The 22,350-nt window shown below is 52.4% G+C and overlaps 2 protein-coding genes across 2 annotated transcripts in view; both read right to left on the bottom strand.

The window, feature by feature from the left end:
• Ccdc155 (coiled-coil domain containing 155) overlaps nucleotides 1–12,541 on the bottom strand; it is a 19,820-nt gene extending 7,279 nt beyond the window's left edge. Inside the window, exons 1-11 of the mRNA XM_013027582.1 lie at nucleotides 12,499–12,541; nucleotides 9,835–9,939; nucleotides 9,240–9,426; nucleotides 8,758–8,822; nucleotides 6,923–6,989; nucleotides 6,531–6,692; nucleotides 5,978–6,095; nucleotides 5,645–5,695; nucleotides 1,226–1,303; nucleotides 1,009–1,065; nucleotides 664–723 (exon numbers count right to left, since the gene is read on the bottom strand). Coding sequence (XP_012883036.1) covers nucleotides 664–723; nucleotides 1,009–1,065; nucleotides 1,226–1,303; nucleotides 5,645–5,695; nucleotides 5,978–6,095; nucleotides 6,531–6,692; nucleotides 6,923–6,989; nucleotides 8,758–8,822; nucleotides 9,240–9,426; nucleotides 9,835–9,939; nucleotides 12,499–12,541 — 993 coding nt within the window. The remainder of the gene's footprint in view (nucleotides 1–663; nucleotides 724–1,008; nucleotides 1,066–1,225; nucleotides 1,304–5,644; nucleotides 5,696–5,977; nucleotides 6,096–6,530; nucleotides 6,693–6,922; nucleotides 6,990–8,757; nucleotides 8,823–9,239; nucleotides 9,427–9,834; nucleotides 9,940–12,498) is intronic.
• Nucleotides 12,542–18,357: 5,816 nt separating this feature from the next.
• Nucleotides 18,358–21,837, bottom strand: Dkkl1 (dickkopf-like 1). Its single transcript, XM_013027581.1, has 4 exons — nucleotides 21,673–21,837; nucleotides 20,896–21,036; nucleotides 20,679–20,768; nucleotides 18,358–18,699 (listed from the first exon to the last, which is right to left on the bottom strand). The coding sequence occupies exons 1-4, from the start codon at nucleotides 21,835–21,837 to the stop codon at nucleotides 18,388–18,390; spliced, it is 708 nt and encodes a 235-aa protein (XP_012883035.1). The 3' UTR covers nucleotides 18,358–18,387.
• Between the last annotated feature and the right edge of the window lie 513 nt (nucleotides 21,838–22,350).

Here is a 22,350-nt window from a genome sequence, read left to right as displayed (position 1 = left end):
CCCTCAGCTCTTCAGCTCAAGGCAAGCGCTCTACCACTTGAGCTACAGTGCCACTTCTGGTTTTCTGGTGGTTTATTGGAGATAGGAGTCTCATGGTCTCTCCTGCCCGGGCTGGCTTTGAACCATGATCCTCAGATCTCAGCCTCCTGAGTAGCTAGGATTACAGGTGTGAGCCACCAGCGCCTGGCTAAGTCTGTGAAACTCTTATATCCAGTGAACCGCCAAAAAGCTGGAAATGGAGCTGTTTCAAGTGGCAGAGCACAGCCTTGAGCAAAAAACCTAAGGCTAAGGGACAGAGTTCAAGCTCTGAGTTCAAGCCCTAGGATCAACACATGCGTGTGCGTGTGTGTGCGTGCACATCATGCACACACAGAGATTGAGTCACTCAGGGACAGATAAACACAGATGCCAAGGTGAGAACACCAGGGACACCAGCAGAGCCAGGGTGGGGGTGCTCAGAGAAGATACCATACTGAGAGGAAGCCAGAGATCCACAGGAGGAAGGGGCAGAGAAAAGTGAGACGGCAGAGACAGAGCACAGCCACACAGCAGGGATGGAAGCCAGGTGCGCAGCCAGGCAGGTGGGGAGGAAGTGTGGCAGGCAGGAAGTGTGGCAGGCAGGAAGAGGCCTTGAGGGGCGAGGCCGGGAGAGGGGGTGGGTACCTGGGTGGTTGTTCTGTATTCCTCCAAAGTCTTGGCTAGGCTCTCGGCGTGCAGGGTGCGCTGGAAAAGCCAAAGGTGCCTGAGACTGTGCCCAGCGCCCCCCCCCCACATGGCTGCTGCTATTGAGGATGGAATGTGGTGACTGGGGTTGAGAGGGGACAGCTAGGGTAGGGGACAGGATGGAGAGGGACCTCCAGATCCCATGGGATCATGCATGTGAACTTAGGGAAACCTCCAACCCTCTGGGCTGCTTCTCTAGGGGTCAGACATGGACTTCCTTGGCTAGACGAGGGACAGAAGGCAGGGGGTATGGGGGGCAGCAGTTCTCACCCCAGGCCTCCTCACCTCGGACAGAATGGCATCTCGCTGGCAAATGAGGCGTTCATATTCATACAGCTGCCTCTGCCGAGGAAGCAGCATATCAGTCTCTTCACCCTTGGGCCACCTCAGCCTGAGTCTCCCTCTGGCTCATCCCATCCTCCCAAGGCCCTCTCCTCAGCTCTGGAACATCCCTGGACATCAGCAACCCTCTGGGGGATTCAGGCCTTAGGGAGGGTGGCACCTTCAATGTGTCCTTCTCTGTGGCCAGCTCCTCACTCCTCCTCTTCACTCCATCCCGCTCAGCCAGCAGCTTTCCATTCTGGGGAAGGAACAGCCTGCCATAACTTTCTCTTAGGTACCTCAGGCCTCTTGTGAAGCACTTCCTATGTCTTAGCCGCTTGAACTCCCCAACTATCCTGGGGTACCTGAGCTCTAATTTCTTCATGTGTGGCTTTTTCTCTCAATAAGCAAGAGAAAAATAGGACTTACTCCTTGGGTCCGATTTGCTACTTCCTATCCCACTTGCTGTGGACTCAATGAGCTAATGATTTCTAACATCCTCTGATCACCATCCTTCTTTTGAGACAGGGTCTTGCTCATATAGCTACTGACTTTGAATTCTCAGTTCTCCTGCTTCAAGCCTTCTAACTGCTTGGATTACAGAGGAGGATATCACACTTTATTGGATTACAATTTTTTCTTTTAGCATACACGAAAAGTAGAAAGCACAGTATAACCAGGTATAGTGCTCGTGCCTGTAATCCCAGTAGCAACTTGGAAGTTATTAAGAGGATTACTGTTCAAGCTTATCTTCGGGAGAAAATTATTATTATTATTTTGTCGGTCATGGGGCTTGAACTCTGGGCCTGGGTGCCATCCCTCAGCTCTTCAGCTCAAGGTGAGCACTACCACTTCAGCCACAGCGCCACTTCCGTTTTTTTTAAGTGATTTATTGGAGATAAGAGTCTTGAAGACTTCCCTGCCTGGGCTGGCTTTGAACCACGATCCTTAGATCTCAGCCCCCTGAGTAGCTAGGATTACAGGCCTGAGCCACTGGTGCCCTGCATGGGGGAGGGGAAATATTGAGCCCCTCAACAAAAACAACAAACAAGGCCTGATGGCACACACACATTATTTCAGCTACACAGGAAGGGTGAGTATGAAGAGCTTCAGTCTAGACTGGCATGTACAACAAAAATGGAAGGCCCAGTTTGAAAGACAACTGAAAAGCCAGGCACCAGTGGCTAACACCTGTAATCCTAGCTACTCAGGAGGCTGAGATCTGAGGATCGCAGTTCAAATCCAGCCTGGGCAAGAACATCCATAAGACTCTTTTTTTTTTTTTTTTTTGTCGGTTGTGGGGCTTGAACTCTGGGTCTGGGCGCTGTCCCTCAGCTCTTCAGCTCAAGGCGAGCGCTCTACCACTTGAGCTACAGCGCCACTTCCGGTTTTCTAGTGGTTTATTGGAGATAGGAGTCTCACAGTCTTTCCTGCCCGGGCTGGCTTTGAACTGCGATCCTCAGATCTCAGCCTCCTGAGTAGCTAGGATTACAGGCGTGAGCCACCAGCACCCGGCTCCATAAGACTCTTATCTCCAATCAACCACCAGAAAACCAGAAGTGGCACTGTGGCTCAAGTGGTAGAGTGCTTGCCTTGAGTTGAAGAGCTCAGAGCCAGCACCCAGGCTCAGAGTTCAAGCCCCATGACTGACAAAAAAAAAAGGGGGGGGAGGAGAAGGATTGGGATGGGGGGGAGGGGGGAGGCTGGGAAGGGATGTGAAGGGTAAACAAAGGAGGAGGCTGCAATGCTTGGTAAGAAATGTATGCATTATCTTGCCCATGTAATTGTAACCCCTCTGTACAGTATGTTCACAAATAAAATAAAATTAAATAAAAGAAAGAAAGAAAAAACTGAAAGAGGGTGGTGGTGTGATTCATGCAGAACATCTGCTTAGCAAGCCCAAGGCCCTGAAATCAAACTCCAGTAATGCTGGCGCGCGCACGCACACACGTGCACACACGCGCGCACACACACATCTCACCATAAAATTCCATTAGCCATTATAAGTTGTCAGTTCTAATAACTTATGCCTTTTCCTTGTTTTGCTTATTCTCCAGATCTCTCATTTTAAAATTATTTTAAAGCAAAAGCACCACATTATGCCATCTGATGTTCCTGCAGCACTGTCTCCTACCTGAGCACTGCCTGCCTGCACAGAGCTGGACCACATCGCCATCCATACAACAAGCAATGACCCCTTGGTGTCATTTGTTTTTTTTTGGTCCGGTCGTGGGGCCTGAACTCTGGGCCTGGGCACTGTCCCTCAGCTCTTCAGCTCAAGGCTAGCGCTCTACCACTTGAGCCACAGCGCCACTTCTGGTTTTTTTCTTTTTGCTTATGTGGTGCTGAGGAATCGAACCCAGGGCCTCAGGCATGCAAGGCAAGTGCTCTACCACTGAGCCACCTTCTCAGCCCCCCTTTGGTGTCATTTGTATGGAGGGCTAAGGAATCTCCCAAATACCTTTGTATAGGCTGGGAATGTGGCTTAATGGTAAGCGCTTGCCTAGCACACATGAAGCCCTGGATTCGATTCTTCAGTACCATATAATCAGAAAAGGCCAGAAGTGGTGCTGTGGCTTAAGTGTTAAAGGGCTAGGCTGAGCAAAAGCAGCTCAGGCACTGAGTTTAAGCCTCAGGACTGGGAAAAAAAACAAAACAAAAAATGAAAAACAAATGCCTTTGAACATTTCATTTGTTTTGGTGAAGATCCACACAAGGACCCTATTGCTTTCGGGGAGTGGGTACCCTATCTTTAACTGTAAATTTTCCCTTTATCACTTCTGTGGTAGAAAAAGATTTGTCAGGCCATGCACCAGTGGCTCACGCCTATAATCCCAGCTACTCAGGAGGCTGAGATCTGAGGATTGCAGTGTAAATCCAGCCCAGACAGGACTCTAATCTCCAATTAACCACTAGAAAACTGGAAGTGGTGCTATAGCTCAAAGTGGTAGAGCACTAGTCTTGAGCAAAAGAGGTTAGGGACAGGTCCCAGGCCCTGAGATCAAGCCCCACAACTGACAAAAAAGAAAGAAAAATAGGTTGCCAGGTAGAATTTGGCCCAATTTGCTTGGGCTCATTTTGCTCTGTTCACTGTTTTGAGCAGCCAGGCTGGGTATGTGGCTCACCCCTGCAATTCTAGCTGAGGCTAAGATTTGGAAGATCACTGTTCAAAGTCAGATCAGGCAGAGAAATACTCAAGTCTCCATCTTGAAAAATGAGCAAAAAGCCAACCAGAGGAGGCATATCTCAAGTGGTAGGACACCTGTGGAGCAAGCAAGCAGAGTTTGAGCCTTGAGTTCAAACCCAATACCAGAAGAAAAAACAAAAGAAGGAAAAGGCTGAACTGTTGAGGTGGTCACAAAGGATGTATTTCAAGAGGTGCTGAGTCTTCCTCCTGTGCCCTTGGGGCCACAGAGGCCCACGAAGGCTGCTGAGCCATTCTACTGTGTCCTCAGGGATGGAGGCCTGCTCCTCCCTCTCTGGTTGGCTTAGCTCCACATCCTCCATCAGCTGCCTTGGCTCTGTCTCAGCGGGCCTGGGCTGCCAGGTGAAGGGCGGAGGAAGGGCAGGCCAGGAATGCTGTGTCAACATCTGTCCACCTGGTGGGGATCTGCAGGCCAGGGCCAGGCTGCACGGCAGGGAGCTGGCTACTCAGCTGTTCTGCCTCCTGCAGGATGGGAGCTAGGATCTCCACAGCGGCACCTTCAGAGGGCTGAGTGTCCGTTACCCAGCATTACCCGTGGTAACCTGAGCACTCAATCTATAGCTGCTCCGTAAGCAGCTGTGGTGGCGAGGAGGGAGCCAAGAATAGCCCAGTTTATCGAGCGAGCGAGCCAGCAAGCCAGTGAGGGAGAGAGCACCTAGGAAGTCCCATGCACTGATCAAGGCACTTCAACTGGAAGCAACTCAGTGACAGTGCTTGTCTCTCGGGTCCTGGGCCCTGGATTCTGTTCCTACCACTTCAGAAGGAGGAAACCAAGAACAAAAAGATGAGGACTGGCAGGGAGGTGTCATGTGTCTCTCCAGGGTGCCTGTGTGTACATGGCATAGACAGGATTGAAACTCAGGGATGCCTTGGGAGTCCCTGTTCTTGTTGGGTTCTTTTCTACTTTGGTTGACGTGCAAGTGCTAAGGATGACTAATGGGGGACCTTGCCATGTTAATCAAGTGCTCCACCACAGCCCCGGCTTGCCTATGTTCTTTGTACTGTAGCAGGATGACTGTATAATGATGCTGGTGAGCACTGAATGCAGGCCTGTGTGATGAGCATGGGCATTGTGTCCTGCTGCTGTCTCAGACTCCCAAAAGACATCTGGTTTCAATCCTCCACAGCCCCCCGATCACATCAGTGAAGGGGACATGTGTGCCAAGAGCTCGGGCGCCTTCATCCTCCCCTCCCCACCCCCGCCCCATATTCTTGTCAAACATGCCCCCTCACACTCTGTGCTGTGGCTCCAGAGAAAGCCAGCACTACTGGATACTAAACTTCTCCCCTTCAGGTTGAGGCTGGTTTGCTGTAAGCAGCCAGGGCCTGGAGGGGGACAGGAGCAGGGCTAGGAGTGGGCGGACCTGGACTCAGGGCCTCCAGGCCTTGGCTTACCTCCTCCTGCAGAGTCTCCACCTCAGCCACCAGATGTTGCTGCTCCTTTTCCTGGGCAACCCAGACAAGACAAAGACTTCTTTTGCTGCTGACTTGCTCCCCCAGAGCCCTCCACCCCACCCAAGAGCATAGTCAGAGCCCGGAGCATGAAAGAACAGGACTGTGTCTAGAGTCAAAAAAATGGGTGGCAGATAGGCCTGAGAAAGTAGGACCTGGAGCAGGGGAGGAAGCCAGATGACCTTGCCCCCTCCTACCCCACAGCCAGGCTCTATTGGCTAATGTCAAGAAGGGAACGGGCAAGGTGCCTTGGTGGCCCCCTGGGCTGGCACCCACCGTCTGCCGAGCCTGGGCCAAGAGGCTGCGATTCTGTTCTTCCAGGTTTTTGGCCAGAGTCTTCAAATCCTCCAGTTCCTCGTCCACAGCCTTGGCGAACTGCAGGGCCTGCTGGGTGCTGTGTGGAGCAGAAGCAAGGACCAGATGATGAGCAAGGGGGAGAGACAGTAGCAAAGGAATCCCGAGTAGGGAACACCCCGAGAGAGAAGGGCAGCACAGTGCAGGCTGGAGGAGCCGTTCATCTTTCCACTGAGGAAGTGAACAGAGACCTGGGGAGTGGGAGGCTGTAAGTGTGGACTGTGTCAGACATGAGGCATGGTGAGCAGAGGCAGGAAAAGGCCAGTGACACAGAGCATCACAGAGGAAAGGAGAGAGAGCCTAAGGGAGGGCACTACAACAAGGTCTCGGAGACAAGAACCAAAGGAATAGGGGCAAGGGAGTAAAGAGAAGGAAGACAAATACAGGGCTGAGACACGGGGTATGGGCTGTAGAGAGCCGGATACAGCTGGGGCCTCTCAGGAGTGAGCTGGCCTGGGTGCTGGGGTGGACCCACCTGCGGAGCTGCTTGCGCAGGGCAGAGATCTCCTCGCCCAGGCGCGCAGAGCCCTCCTCAGCTGTCTCCACGCTGCGCTGCAGCTTGGCGTTCTCCCCGGCCAGGCGCCGGTTGCTGAGTTCCAGGTCCTCCAGGCTGCTCAGCAGGTCAGCTGTGGCAGGCCTGGGGGCCAAGAAGGGCCAAGTCAAGGCACAGCCAGACCCCCTTTGGGAACAGGGGAGGGAGGCATTAAGAGGGAGACAGGGTTCATGTGAAGAAACAGGAGCAGCACTGCTCTGTTCTTCCCCAGCTCTTGGCCCATGTCCCCTAGAGGACCCCAAACCTGATCCACATCTGGGCAGATTAGAGAAAACAGGGAGAGGAGGGGCAGGGAAGGGCCTGAGGATAGGTACGGCTCGGGTCGGGGGTCTTCGCCTCCAAAGCTCTCCAGGTTGGCTGGCTCCTCAGCTTCTGAGCTTCCTGGGGTGGGAGGGAGACAAGAGGGGTTTGGGCGTCATAGTGACCTAAACATGAGCCACTCCAGAGCCATGGCTTCCTCTCCCTTTGGTCTTCCATTTTGCTCTGAGTCATCATCTGGAGTTCCCAGGGCTGCAGGCCTGGCCCATGTTCTGAAGCCTTTGTTCATTTCTTCCTGAGGGTCGGGTCAGTGGACATGGCAGGGCTAAGCCCCTCCTCCTTCCTTATGCCCGATGCTGGGCAGCACCTCAACTTCCCCAGGTTTCAGCCCACTCCTCCTCATCTCCACAGTCTGTCTGCACACAGGCCTGTACCCCTACCTGGGACTCTGTTCCACCCCTCCTCTTCCCACTGCCTGACTTGGCTCAGACTTGTTCTACTAGATCCTCAAGCCAGCCTCCTGGTCTCCACTCTCTTCTTCCTGTCCTTCTATGGGCCCACAGCTGGCCTGCCCGCCCCCCTTCTTTTTGATCAGTCATGGGGCTTGAACTCTGGGCCTGGACACTGTCCCTCAGCTCTTCAGCTCAAGGTGAGTGCTCTACCACTTGAACCACAGCGCCACTTCTGGTTGTTTTCTGGTGGTTAATTGGAGATGAGTCTCACAGACTTTCATGCCCAGGCTGGCTTCAGACCATGATCCTCAGATCTCAGCCTCCTGAGTAGCTAGGATTACAGGTGTGAGCCACTGCCACCTAGCAGCCTGCCCCTTCTTGACCTAAGAGATGGTAGCAATACGCAGTTTTAGTTTGGGTTTTATAAGGCAAGAGAAATATAACGACCACTTTTTTTTATGTGTGCTGGTACTGAGGGGGGCTTGAACTCAGGGCCTGGGCGCTATCCCTTCATTTTCTCATCCAAGTCTAGTGCTCTACTCCTTGAGTCACAGCTCCACTTCTGGCTTTTTGGCTGGAGATAAGAGTTGCTCAGGGGCTGGGAAGGTGGCTCAGTGGTAGAGCGCTTGCCTTGCATGCCTGAGGCCCTGGGTTCGATTCCTCAGCACCACATAAGCAAAAAGAAAAAGCCGGAAGTGGCGCTGTGGCTCAAGTGGTAGAGCGCTAGCCTTGAGCTGAAGAGCTGAGGCACAGTGCCCAGGCCCAGAGTTCAGGCCCCACGACCGGACCAAAAAAAAAAAGAGTTGCTCAATTTCTGCACAAGCTGGCTTTGAATTGTGGTCCTAAAATGTCAGCCTCCTGAGTGGCTAGGTTGACAGGTATGAGCCACTCGTGCCTAGATAGAGATATGGCCACCTTTGTAGATAGAGGCCCTTCTCCTTGGTGTGACCTCCTGGGCACAGGAAAGTGAGCAAATCAACCCACCCTGACCCAGAGCGAGGCCTGAGCAGCCAGGCAGCTGATCCAGAAACAGGCATCTGGGTCTACCAGTGAACCAGGAATGAGGGAACCTGGGGGTCTGAGCACCCCAGGTCTTTTCCTTTGAGGTGTGAAGGGTGAGGACAGGTAGGGTAGACCTGAGGGCCAGGGAAGAGACCCTGCGGGGACTGGAGCAGAAGGAGGCGGTACCAGGTCCTCAGTGGCTCTAGAACAGGGTGGCATTGGGAGGAAGGGTTGGAAACAATCCTGGGGGAAAAAACTCCAAACCTAAAAGCTTGGAGAAGACAAGAGGACAGTCAGAGAGGCACCTAGAAAGCCACACTCACAGCTCCAAGGGAGAGCAAAGAGGTCTGGCTACCCTTCATCCCTTTCTCTGGTGGATGGGGACCCCCTCCCCCCCCACTGACCCCACACGAGTCCTTCTATATATAGCCTCTCACCAGATGGCAGGTGCTGGGGGGCCAGGGCTCCCTCCGAGGCGGTCTCTTCTGCCAGCTCTAATCCCCTGTATCAAAGGGATGAGGCTTAGCCCCCTGCAGCCACCACAATTGGGACCTGCCACGGCAGGGGACAGTGCAGGGAGGGGGGGAGGATGAGTCAGGTGAGAGTGGATGGCTGCAGGAAGAAGGTGAGGCCAGATGGCAAGTGCCCAGGGCCAGATGGCAAAGCAGGAGGGGCCGGGACTGGGTTGGTGAAGGGATGGGCAGGGGCTCTCTTCATCTCCAGACCCCTTTTGTTTCTGCCTCGCAGAACCCCTGTACCCCTCCCTCTCCACCCCATTTGTAATTTTTTTCACCTTTGTAACCTCATTTCAACCCACAGTAGGTCCCTGGGCCGACCAGGTGCTGGATGCAGTAAGCGGGTATGAGGGTTAGACTTGAGGAAGGACCTCCCCGGACAGGCTGGAGGTGCATGGACTCACCCATGCAGCTGACACGCAGCTATCCAGTCCCGCATGACCACCAGGAAGGTGTCCAAGTCTACAGTGGCATCTGGGCCCTGCCCGTCGGGGTCTAGACTGTGGGCCAGCGTTTGGAGACGTGCATCCTGAGGACCCTGGCCTGTCACTGCCTCCAAGTAGCCTAGCACATGTGTCACAGCCACAGAGCCTGGAAGAAAGCACACCATGGGTGGGGCTGGGTTGGGCAGTGTAGAATGGGGGTGCAGGATGTCGCTGGCTAGCTTGGTGGTGCCCCTGACCTACGGCGTGTAGATGTCTTGGGAAGGTCCTTGTCTCTCCTCTGAGTCAACTTTTTACTCATCCCACAGTGTGGACCAAAGACGCCAGAGTGCAGGGGCCGTAGTGTATGTTCCCCAGGCCCAGGGTGGTCCCCAAAGCCCTCCCTCTTCCATCAGGGTTTCCCAAGTTCTCTCGATCCTAGAAGACCACCGTCCCCTTTCCTGAAGCTTCCACAATCACCTGTTTGCTCCTTCAGGAGACTTGAGAAGGGCCCCTAGCTCAGTCCTCTGTGGTACTCCAGTTCCCAGACCCCCTCCTTGCTCCCCTGTCCCCCCACCTGTCCTCTGAGGGTCACAGGCTTCGAACGTAGAGTTGAGAATTTGCTCCTCTAGGTTGAGCAGTGGTCCTGAGCTCACTTCCTCAGGTTGCTCCCACAGGTACACTAAGGAGACAAGATGGGGACACCAGGTCCTCAGCCCTTGGGCTCTGCCAAGGGGAGGGAATTCCCTCCCAGATGCTTGGGGCTAGAACTGGGGGTGAGCAGCAGGAAGTGGTGGGTGAGATGACAACATGAAGGTCTTTGAGTCACTGTGTCCAACTGGCTGTGGACTCCAGATCACAAGTTTGATGTCATCCTTGCCTCCTCTCTTCTCCAGCCTCCCAGCCTGGGCTCTGAGGGGACCAGGAGTTGGGGAGGGCAAGGAGGAGAGGATTGTGGGAGGAGCTACGGGCAAGGTGGGGGTGCTTAGGAGCCTGGAACAATCCAATAAAGCATGGCGGTCTGCATCGATCCTGCCCACTTCATCTCCGGTCTCCCAGTTTGCCCCAGGGACCTGGTCCTTTCCCTCCCTTTATCCTCAGCCAAGGATAGCGTCATAGGAGCCAGCGGAGCCTGAGGCCTGGAGCCTGAGATGGGGAAGGATGGGTGATACTTGCGGGACAGAGTTGGGCTCAGAGCCCAGCTGCATGTCCGTGGGCAAAGAGCTTGGCCTTTCACATTCACGTGCGTGAGTGGGTATGTGTGTGTGCACATGTGGGCCTGTCCCAGGGTTGCTAATGTCATCAGTCGGCATGCAGCAGGTGTTTGATAAGTGCTCCATAACTTAGGGGAGATTCTCCATTCCACGAGTCCCTGGACTGACCCAGCCTCTCCCACAGGCTCCCAAATCTCTCTCTTGACCTTGGCCTACTGGGGGCTGCAGCTCACTGCACACAGTCTACAGGACCAGGGACCTGGGCTGGGGGCCCTGTGGTCTTGAGCAAGAGACTTGACCACAGCAAGATGTCACCGGTTCTGTTCCGTCTTTCCTCCTTGATTTCCTTCCTCAGCGCCTCTTATCTCCCCATCCCTGCCTTTCTTTATCTTTTCCCCAGTGTTTCTCTTCTCTGGGCCCAGCCTCTGTGTCTCTATGGTCCTTACTCAGCTTTCCTTCCTCATCTCTCCTCCCTGTGTTTCTCTTCCCATATCTCAGCAATTGTTCCCTGAGCCTTCTCTTTCCCCCTCCACTGCTCCTGTCTCTTCCTGGCCGTTCTCTCTCTGCATCTCCTGGGTGTGTCCCCCTCTCCTAAGGGTGCCTCTGGAGCTGGCTTAGCCTGTGCACGCTGTTCCCAGTGGTCTCACGCCCTCTGCTGGTATAGGAGAAGTTCAGACAGCAGTTACTAACCAGAACCCTGGGAGCTACCTATCATCCACCAATCTGGCAAGTCTCCTGAGCCCATGGCATAGAACAAGGGCCTTGGGACAAGGTGCAGGCTGTACCAGGAACACCTGGGAGTCTCTAGGAAAGGGACCTTGTTTCTGCCATCACACTAGGCTCTCCTGCCTGGCACCTTCCCAAAGGTGTCACTCACAAACTTGTCCGTGTGTACACATTCATTCACACAGTAACTTAGTTCCTTCTAAATGCATCAAGCTAGGACAGTGCTAACTGACAGGGCACACTGAGATACTCTGTTAAAATACACATGTTGGTTTTCTTTTTGTGGTGGCACTTGGATTTGAATCCAGGATCTTATGCTACCTAGACAAGTTCTTTACCACTTGAGCTATGCCCCAAATCCTTTTGCTTTTGCCATTTCAGACAGGGTTTCCCACTTTTGCCTGGGCCATCCTTAGATTGAGATTTCTTTCTTTCTCCACCTCCCAAATAGCTGGGATTACAGAAATGTATCACCGTGCCTAGCCTTACATTAAGAGCTAGAAAACATCACTGGAAACAAATGAGACTGGGTTGGTACATTTTACTATTAGTTATACGTAGAAAAGATACTAGTTTGGGGCTGGGAAGGTGGCTCAGTGGTAGAGCGCTTGCCTTACATGCCTGAGGCCCTGGGTCCAATTCCCCAGCACCACATAAGCAATAAGAAAAAAGCCGGCAGTGGCGCTGTGGCTCAAGTGGTAGAGCGCTAGCCTTGAGCTGAAGAGCTGAGGGACAGCGCCCAGGCCCAGAGTTCAGGCCCCATGACCGGACAAAAAAAAAAAAGAAAGAAAGAAAGAAAAGATACTAGTTTGGATCAATATGAGGTTGAATAGAATCTATTATCAATACTCATTTCACCTTTTTCTTTTTATAAATTACACCTATGGCTCACTTCTGGGACACCATACTCTAGAGGACAGAGGCTAAAGAGGTGACACCAGATGTCAGTGCTGGAAGGGCAGCTTAGCAGGGAAGAGGACAGGACAGAGGTGATGGGGCAGCTGTTTCATCCATAATTATAGGTAGTCTAAATGGAGGGGGTGGAGTGTGGGGTGTTCCATGCAGGTAGCGCAGCACATGTGGATTTCTCCCTCACACAGCCTGGCCTCCCAGAGCAGAGAGATGGGACATGGCAGCTGGTGGGAGCAGGGTAGACAGTCTACCATGGCTCCCTCCTGCTCACCTTGCACAGCCATCCAAGCCAGCTCTCCCAGGTCCCCAAATCACAGCCCAACAGCCACTTATCCCAGCCAGCCCCCTCCTCCTCCTCCTCCAGGACAAACAGGGGCCCAGACACCTACTTTCTGTAGTGGGACTGCCAGCCTGGCCTTCTGGCAGGTCCATAGGCCCCTCTGCAGTCGCCAGTGAAGCCACCAGCCTCCCACCATCAATGGGAGGGACAGGAAAGGGACTCGCTGCCCAGAGAGCTCCTGGAAGGACACGAAGGGCATTAGTTTCCTCAGACCTGCCACACGCAGGTGGGGACCCGCCCCCGCCCCACCTGCCCCCCCAGGCCCTCTGGGTTCTCAAAACCTGTTTGGCACCCCGCCTCCACCAGTCAGCTCCCTCTGCGCTCTGACCTGTTTTTATGGTGTGGGGTGGCAAAACAGGGGCTTGAGGAGTGGACAGCAGAGATCCAAGTGCTAGTGGTGGTGGTGGTGGGGTCACTGCTTTCCTAGAGGAAGGGGCAGACCTCTTCTCCCAACCCTCCCAGCCCTGTGACTTAACCCCGTCCTCCACTTCTCTCCTTCAGAGCTCTGCCTCAGCCTCTATATCCTCTCCCCGCGCCCATGTGTCAGCCTCCTGCTAGCCTCCAGTCTACACATACAACACCCCCCCCCCAAGCTGGCCTGTCCCCTCCCTTACTTTCTACAGTGCTCCAGTACCAGTGGCACAGCCCATAGGAGCTCCCCGTAATCACACTGGATTCTCTGGTAACTCATAACCACAGCTGTTCCCCACAGGGGCCTGCTGTTCCTAGCTCTGGTCTCTGCCCCTGTGGGAAATGTTTCTCCCCTCCTAGGCTGAATGGTGTACTGTGTCTGGGCTTCTACAGAACCTGGCAGCTGACATTTGTGCCGCTTTTGTTCTATATTTGGATAGTTGGTCACTCACACCAGCTCTTCCAGTCTCTCTAGTGCTCCCAGCTCTCCCAAGCACCCCAGTGGATAAGTCTATACCCTACTGACTGGGATACCACACAAGGGTCTCTGAAACCCCTTGCCTTTTGCCAAATATGTATGTATACACACACAGTATAATGTATATGAACTTTCTTCTTTTTTTGCCTGTCCCAGGACTTGAACTCAGAGCTTAGGTGCTGTCCCTGAGATTTTTTTGTTTAAGGTTAGCACTCTACCTTGAGCCATGGCATGACTTCCAGCCTTTTTGTTGTTGTTGGTGGTGATTAATTGGAAATATGAGTCTCAGTCTTGTGTATTTCCTACCCAGGCTGGCTTCAAACAGAGATCAGATTCAGCCTCTAGGATATAGGTGTGAGGCACTGGTGCCTGGCTATACTTTTTGTTTTGTTTTTTGCCAGAGCTGGGGTTTGAACTCAGAACCTTTAGCTCCATTGCTCAATGCTGGTGCTCTTCTGCTTGAACCACTGGTCTACTTATGACTTTTTGGTCATTAATAGGAGATAGGAGTCAAGGACTTTTCTGTCGCTGGCTTTGAACTATAATCCTCAGATCTCATCCTTCTGAGTAGCAAGAATTACAGGTATAAGACACCAGCACCTGGCTTATATTTACTTATTTGATTAAACAGTACTGGAAATGAAACTCAGGGTTTTCCCCTTACTTGACAAGCACTCTACTACTTCAACCACATCCCCAGCCTTTGTTATTTTATTGTTAAGACAGGGTTTAATTTACCAGGCTGGCCTCAAAACTTTTAAAAGCCGGATGCCAGTGGCTCATGCCTATAATCCTAGCTACTCAGGAGGCTGAGATCTGAGGGTCGCAGTTCAAAGCCAGCCCAGGCAGGAAAGTCCATGAGACTTTTATCTCCAATAAACCACTAGAAAACCAGAAATGGCACTGTGGCGCAAGCAGTAAAGCTCTTGCCTTGAGCTGAAGAGCGCAGGGACAGCGCTCAGGCCCAGAGTTCAAGCCCCACGACTGAAAAACAAACAAAAGCTTTTTGATATTCCTGTCTCTGCCTGCCAAGCAGCTGGGATTACAGTTGCATACCACCAAGCTCAAGCTCAGTTCTTCCTTTTTTTTTTTTTGTCACTTTTCTCTCCACCAGTTAATTCCCTCCCACCCCCCAACATCCCAGGTCCCCTATCATCCATGAAAATAGGTGCTCAACACTATCCCCTAGACCTGCTGCTCCCTAGTCCCTGGTCCCCCGAGTCTCAGTCCTACCCCCAGGCTTCTCTTTGTCCATAGCTCCTGACCCCACTTGGGTACCTAGGGAGTCTTCCAGGATTTCCTATATCGCACTTAGCATGGGAGCCACTGCCTTTTTCTTTTCTTTTTATTTGGGGATGAACACAGGGCCGGGAGCTTGCTTAGTCACTGGATTTCAGGGTCTCCGGCTGGACTTTGGGGGGTAGGGGTGGGGGTCTCGGATAGCATTCAAGGCTCTGACCCCCTGCTAGGAGAGGGAAATCCCGAATTCAATTTCAGAGAAATACTTGGTCAGGCTCTGAGGGGAGAAGTTCTACAGAATTTCTAGAAGATTCCAACCGAATTTTGGGGCTGACCAGAAAAGATTTCCTCGTGGGTTCGCTTCGGGCACTTCAGAGAGAGATGAATTACCTCAGGACTTTGAGGCCTTGAAGCGACTCGCAAAGCCCGGGACTGGGGTGTCTCTCTCCTCTGATTACTTTTTGGGGTGGGGGGGCTTGGTGAGGATTTCGGGAAGCGTCCTGGCAGGGCTACCCCACCCCCGGAACCTGGCGTGGGCAGGACGTACCTGGTATCGCACCCCACTCTTGGGACACAGTTGGAGGCCACGAACTACGACGACGACCAGCGGCAGTTGTCAGGGTTGGCGTGACAGCGGCGCGCATGCGCCTTTCCCGCCAGAAAAATTAAGGGGGAAGGGAAGTTTCCGGAGCGCGAGGCAGGTAGGCCACGCCCCTCCTCAACGACCACGTTGTAAGCGCAGGCACGTGCACGTAGTTCCTGTCAGTTACCTACATCCAGGGTGGCGCATGCGTAGGGCTATCCAACAGGCTCGCCTGGGCCAGCCTGAGTGGGCACATGCGCACTTCTGAAGCACGTGCAGGCTGCTGGGCTTTGTGGCTGGTGGCGGGAAAACAGAGGGGGCCGTGAAAGCTGGAAATGCCGTCATAATCATGTCCAGCCTGGTCCAGGGGCATTGGAACCCAAGCCACTCCCACATCCTTTTCGTGGCTCCATTCAGGTTGTATTATTAAGTCCTTTCAAAGGTTTCCTTTTCCAGATTATTCCATTCAGTCCTTTTTGGAAAGAGTGGGTGGGATGACTCCCACTTCAGCTTTGATAGCTCGAGAGATCATCTCTACTCACTGTGTTTTAAGTCTTCCTGGAGTATTTCACCAGGCAACATGATCTATTTTAGTACCTGTTCCCCCTACCTCCCCAGGTCCCACTCTCCTCATTTATGTGGAATGAGATTTTTGGACACTGTGATATGCCTGGCCTAGTTTGAATGCCTAAAATTTTTTCTTGAGGGCTTGGAAGGTGGCTCAGAGTGCTTGCCTTGCATGCATGAGGCCCTGGGTTTGATTCCTCAGCGCTACATAAGCAAAAAGCAAAAAAGCCGGAAGTGGTGCTGTGGCTCAAGTGTTAGAGCGCTAGCCTTAAGCTGAAGAGCTGAGAGACAGCGCCCAGGCCCAGAGTTCAGGCCCCACAACGGGACCCCCCTCCCAAATTTTTTTTTTCTTGAGGCTGAGCTTGGTAGTGCATAACTGTAGTCCTAGCCCTCAGGAGCATGAAGCAGGAGAATCACAAGTGAGGCCCATCTTGGCTATAGAGTAAGGCCTTGCTTCAAAGAAGAGTTCAAGCCTCAAGACTGACCAAAAATAAAAATTGTTATTGTTGGTTAAATGAATGGAATCCATGTCTTGTATTCACTGAGCAGGGTAGAGTGATGGTAAGGAAGGCCCTTTCAGACATTCTTGGGTTTAAATTTTGGCTCTAGAACTTCCCAGTTAGGACATTGGAATGATGACTTTTCTCTCCCTAGAGATGTTAATGGTTTCTTAGAGTGCCTTGAGGGCTTCAGGTGCTAATTGAAGTTGATAGAAGGTCAGTTAATTGGTAGGTGCTGTTTTGGGTATTAGATGGTGGCTTATTATAAGGCCTGGGAAGAAACTTGTTGGGCAGGTGCTTTATTGACTAATTAAAAAGCATGGCAAACCAACTGGGGTTGTTGCTCAAGGGTCTTAAGTGCTTGCCCAGCAAGGCAAAGCTTGGACCTTAATCCCCAGTTGTCTCCCCTCTCCACCCCCCCAAAAAAAAATCATGAGAGGAAGAACCAAGCCAAAATTTAATACCATTGCTATGTGATCTTGGCAAATGACTTTACCTCTTTTGTTTTTTCTTTGTGCCAGTACTGGGGCTTGAACTCAGGGCCTGGGCATTGTTTTAGCTTTTCCTCTCAAGAATAGCGCTCGACCACTTGAGCCATAGCTCTACTTCTGGCTCTTTACTGGTTAATGGGAAAGAAGGCTGGCTGTAAATCTTTTTTTTTTTTTTTGTCGGTCGTGGGGCTTGAGCTCTGGGCCTGGGCGCTGTCCCTGAGCTCTTCAGCTCAAGGTGAGCACTTTACCACCTGAGCTACAGCGCCACTTCCAGTTTTCTGGTGGTTTATTGGAGATAGGAGTCTCACGGTCTTTCCTGCCTGGGCTTGGCTTTGAACCGTGATCCTCAGATCTCAGCCTCCTGAGTAGCTAGGATTACAGGCGTGAGCCACCGGTGCCAGGCCTGGCTATAAATCTTGATCCTCACATCTCAGCCTCCTAAAAGGATAACAGGCCCTATTATAAACAAAAGCAAAAAGGATTGGTGTGCCTCAAGTAGTAGTCCTGGAGGTCCTGAGTTTGATTACCCATAGTGACCAAAAAAAAAGGAAAAAAGTCCCTAGCAGGCTAACAACTTGATCATGGCCTTGTGAGACTCTGGCCAGCAGGCCCACAACCGACCAAAAACAATAACAAAAAATGCATTGTTGCTTTGGTTCGTTTGTGTTAGTGGTCACTTGTGGTTTGGTTTTTTTTTTGTCTGTCATGGGGACTGAACTCTGGGCCTGGTTGCTGTCCCTGAGTTTTTCAGCTCAAGGCTAGTGCTCTACCACTTGAGCCACAGTGCCCACTTCTGGCTTTATCTGCTTATGTGGTGCTGAGGAATTAAACCCAGGGCCTGGGTAAGGGAAGCACTCTACCACTGAGCCACCTTCCCAGCCTTTGGTGTATGTTTTTGGATGGAAGTAAGATTGAACTCAGGGCCTATCCAGGCTAGGAAGTACTCTAACCATGTGAGCCATGTCCACAGACCTTTTGAGACAGGGTTTTGTGTGTTTTGTTTTTGGTCATGGAGCTTGACCTTAGGTTCTAGGCATTGAGCCTGAACTCTTTCACTCAAGGCTAGCACTCTATCACTTTGAGCCACAGCTCTGTTCTGATTTTTGAGTGGTAAATTGGGGATAGTCTCACAGGGACTTTTCTGCCCAGGCTGACTTCAAACCAAGATCTTCAAATCTCAGGCCCCTGAATAACTATGATTATAAGTGAGCTACCAGTGCCCGGTAACAGGATCTTCTTAACTTTTCTGGGGATGGCCTTGAACTCTTAATCCTCTTGTCTTCACCTCCTGAGTAACTGGAATTATAGACAGGTGCTACCATACCTGTCTTTAGTGGTCATTTGTTATAGCAGTCAGAAGAATGTAATATGGGGGGTGCTAACTGGCCAGATAGGCCTGGAGGGTTGAAGGTGACAGGCCCAGGGAACTGACTGGAGGGGATGGAAGACAGAGTCTGAGGGTTAGGGTTTATAGTTTAAGAGACTGAGGTAAGAGCCAGTGCAGGCAGACATGCTTGGGAGAGGTTGGGTTGAAGTTACCTTCTGTGGCCTAGTCAGGAGACGGTGCTGCTAGATGTAAGAAAAAACTGTATTTCAATATGATGTTGGGGGGAGGGGTGCAAATCTGGAGGGAAGGACATGCAGGGACTGGGGGTTCCCCTCCCTCCACCTATAACTGCTGGGAGGGTCTGAGGATGTACAGAAAGTGGGTCTTGCGCGCTGGAGGCTTAGAGTGAGAAGAACCCTGGATTCCATCTTCCAGGATATCCTCGCGGGTCCCCTCGCGGAGCCCATCCCGGATGGCCTGCAGCCGATGCCGCTTCTCACTGAGCCACTGGCCAGCCTCTTGGCCATCCTGGCGGGACTTGCGGCGCGGCAGCTTCATGATCCAGAAGGCAACCCGAGGATGGGGCTCTGGGCGGAAGCTGTCCATGGCCTTCCGGAGGGGCACCAGGGCTTCTTTCTCTTCTATCTTGGGCACCTGGGGAGAAGGAACAAGGAGATGGTCTCACATCCCACCTGCCAATCGCCAAGGCCTCTTAGTGCCCACTGGGAGGGGTGGAAATCTGCTCTGTAAGCTCACGGTGTGAGCAGGGGGAGGGGGGTGGAGGTCATCAAACTCAGTTTGAGGTTTACCAAGCACTTGGGTTTGCAAACACTTCAAGATTAAAAATATTGGCTACCCTAGGTGATGGATGCCTGTAATCCCTGCTACTTGCGAGGCAGAGGTAGGAGAATTGAGGTCCAAAAGTGTAAGAGGAGACTCTATCTATCTATCTATCTATGAAAAGGATAGCCAGGCACTGGTGGCTCATGCCTATAATCCTAGCTGGAGGCTCATGCCTATAATACTAGGTACTTAGGACGCTGAGATCTGAGGATCAGGGTTGGAAGCCACCCTGGGCAGAAAAGTTACAGTGAGGTTCTTATCTCTAATTAGCCACTCAAAAACCAGAAGTAGCACTGTGGCTCAAGTGGTAGAGCGCTAGCCTTGATCACAAAGGTTCAGGGATAGTGCCCAGGCCCTGAGTTCAAGCCCTGCAACCAATAATAACAACAACAACAAAAGAATCCTACTCAGGAGGCTGAGGTCTGAGGATCGCAGTTCAAAGCCAGCCTGGATAGAAAAGTCCGTGATACTCCTATCTCCAACAAACTAATCAGAAAAAGCTGGAAGTGGTGCTGTGGCTCAAGTGGTAGAGTGCTAACCTCGGGCACAAAGAGGCTCAGGGACAGAGCCCAGGCCCAGAGTTCAAGCCCCAGGACCAGCGAAGAAGGAGGAGGAGGAGGAGGAGGAAGAAGGGAAAGAAGCAGCAGCAGCAGCCAATGGCACAGCTCCCACCTAGCTACCTGGGAGGCTGAGATCAGAAGGATTGAAGTTTTTAGGCCAGACAAGCAAAAAGTTCTCTAGACTCCTCAACCAATAGCTGGTGGCACTCGCCCACCATCTTTGCTATGTGGGAAGTTGAGAGATAGAGGATTGAGACTCCAGGCTGGCCCCAGGCAGTAAAATCCACAAGAGTCCATTCTCAAGAAGAAGCTGGGCCGGGCGCTGGTGGCTCACACCTGTAATCCTACCTACTCAGGAGGCTGAGATCTGAGGATCGTGGTTCAAAGCCAGCCCAGGCAGGAAAGACTGTGAGACCCCTATCTCCAATAAACCACCAGAAAACTTGAAGTGGCGCTGTAGCTCATGTGGTAGAGCGCTCGCCTTGAGCTGAAGAGCTGAGGGACAGCGCCCAGGCCCAGAGTTCAAGCCCCACGACTGAAAAACAAACAAAAAAAAGAAGAAGCTGGATGTGGTAGTACATGCCTGTCATCCCAGCTACAGAGGGAAGTAGAAAACAGGAGGATCATAGTACAGGCACACACTCTGGCAGAAATTAAAAACAAAAACAACCAGGACAAAAAAAAAAAGGCTAGAAGCATGGCTCAGTTAGTGCACAGTGTGGTGGCACTAGCTTGTAGTCCCAGAACTTGGGAGGCTGAGGCAGGCAGGAGGATGATTGTTTTGAGGCAGGGCCTCCAACACTCCATTCTCTTGCCTCAGTCTTCCTAGTGCTGAGATTATAGGCATGCACTACTGCACTCAGCTCAGAGCCCTTACTTCAAATAAAAACACTGAAATTGAGCCTCTGAATTTACAAAACACATCGAAGTCCACAAACTCTATGTAATTTACTAAATATCTGGAGATGTATTCTGAGGTTACTATCAAAGCTATTTGTCCCTTATAACAAATAACAAAGAGTAAGTTCCAGAAAAAAAGATGAGAATGAGACAGAGAGAGAGAGACAGACACAGAGAGACAGACACAGAGACAGAAAGATGAGAGAAAGATGAGAATGAGACATAGAGAGACAGAGAGAGAAAGGGAGGAATAGAGAAATGACTTCTCTCCCTTCTAGTCTACAGGAATGTTGGGGGCTTGGACACTGGGAGGTGGGGGCAGTTCCTAACCTTCCAGTCACCTTCCACACTTCCCTCTGGCTCAATGGAAGCCACCACCTTCTCAGAGATGAGCACCTCTCCGGTTTTGTTGTCAGTCATCTGAGAGAATGAAATGAGGGAGTGAGGGCAAATCCCCTTCCCTCTCTACCCTTCCTTCCCCACAGGTACTGCAGCATGCTGGATGGTGGGCAGACTCTAGGGAGGAGAGGCTTCCCTGTAGAGACACCTTGTCGATCTGGAGGTGGCTAGAGAGAGTATTGTTCCCCAGCCGGCGCTCCTGGTTCTCCTCTTGGTGGAAGTTCCTGGGAAGACCCCGAAAGTCCATAGGGGCAGAGAAGAAGCTGTCCAGACCCCGTAGTAGGTCATCCTAGGGCCAAGGTGGAAACCAATGAGCTGCTGGACATCACATCTATGAAGTATACCTTTGCCTTGCTCCTAGTCCCTCCTCTCCCCTTCTCTCCAGTTCTCTGATCCTTAGGATCTACTATGCCCTTGTCCCTAAGCCCCATCTGTCCTGCCTCTATTCCTCCTTCCATTGCTTTACTATTTCTGCCCCTCCCTTGCCTTCACCCTCTCTTCTCCTCCGCTATTTTATCAAGCCCATCTCCTTCTCTTCCATTTTTTTCCTTCCTTTTTTTTTTTTTGTGTGTGTGTGCCCTTACTGGGGCTTGAATTCAAGGCCTCTGTGTTCTTGCTTGGCTTTTCTCACTCAAGGCTAGACTTCTACCACTTAAGCCACAGCTCCTCTTCCTCCCTGGAGAGAAGCGTCTCAGACTTTCCTGTCTGGGCTGGCTTCAAACCGCGATCCTCAGAACTCAGCTTCCTGAATGGCTGAGATTACAGGTGTGAGCCCTGGAGCTAGGATCCTCTCTTCCTGTCCTAAGCGCGCCCCCCCCCCCTGTCGCTTTGACTCCTTTTCTTGTTAATCCCCTTGCCAGACCCCACTCCATATCCCAGAAATCCCACTCTGCTCTTTCCCTGCAACCCCTGGGCCCTCTCTTACTTTCAGGAAAAGTCGGCTGAAGCTTTGGAGGAGGCTCTGGAGGCCTAGAAATCCCGAGGGGCTCTCCTGCGAGTCAGAATCGTGGATCGGGGCTGCACAAGTTGGGGGCACCAAGGCCGAGGGGAGCAGCAGCAGCAGCAGCCATGGGACCAGCGGACCCCACATAGCGGGGCGGGCGGGCAGGAGGCTGTGGCAAGGGAGAGGGAGGGTCAGAGCCCCCCATCCCGCCCTGGCCAACCCCCCAGCCACCCCACCACCCCTCTACGGCCCCTTGCCCAGGCTCCGCCCTAAGCCACGCCCACTCTCCTTAATTAAAAAATTCCCACCCCTTCCTCACCGGTGTCTACGCCCCGCCCCTTCTTCTGAACCCCGCACTTTTGCTAGACCGCAGCCCGGTCACCGGACTCCCAGACTCCGGACTGTTAAAATCCAAACAGATGTGGCCTCGAGCACGGGCAGAATAGCGGGAGCGTTAGAAGTGCTCCTCGAGGCCTGGCCACGCCCTCATTGTCTGACCACGCCCCCTACGCGTTGACCTCATGCCTGAACCCTCACCACCTCCGCACAGAGCCACGCCTCCACGTGCAGAGGCACGCCCCCATTCTTCGTTAACCACACCCCTTAGGTGGGAGCTGTTCGTGACTTGGCCACGCCCCTGAGATAAGCCACGCCCCACTC

Source organism: Dipodomys ordii, unplaced genomic scaffold (assembly GCF_000151885.1).
Source record: "Dipodomys ordii isolate 6190 unplaced genomic scaffold, Dord_2.0 Scaffold105, whole genome shotgun sequence".
NCBI classification, from domain to species: domain Eukaryota; kingdom Metazoa; phylum Chordata; class Mammalia; order Rodentia; family Heteromyidae; genus Dipodomys; species Dipodomys ordii.
Note: the sequence above shows the minus strand (reverse complement) of the source record. Positions and strands in the feature narration are given on the sequence as shown.

Coding starts and splice junctions, on each gene's coding strand:
- Dkkl1 (XM_013027581.1), bottom strand. CDS start 21,837: ATGTGGGGTCCGCTGGTCCCATGGCTGCTGCTGCTGCTGCTCCCCTCG. Junction 20,769..20,895: donor GCCACCTCCAGATCGACAAG/GTGTCTCTACAG, acceptor TCATTCTCTCAG/ATGACTGACAACAAAACCGG. Junction 18,700..20,678: donor GTGTGGAAGGTGACTGGAAG/GTTAGGAACTGC, acceptor CCTTCTCCCCAG/GTGCCCAAGATAGAAGAGAA.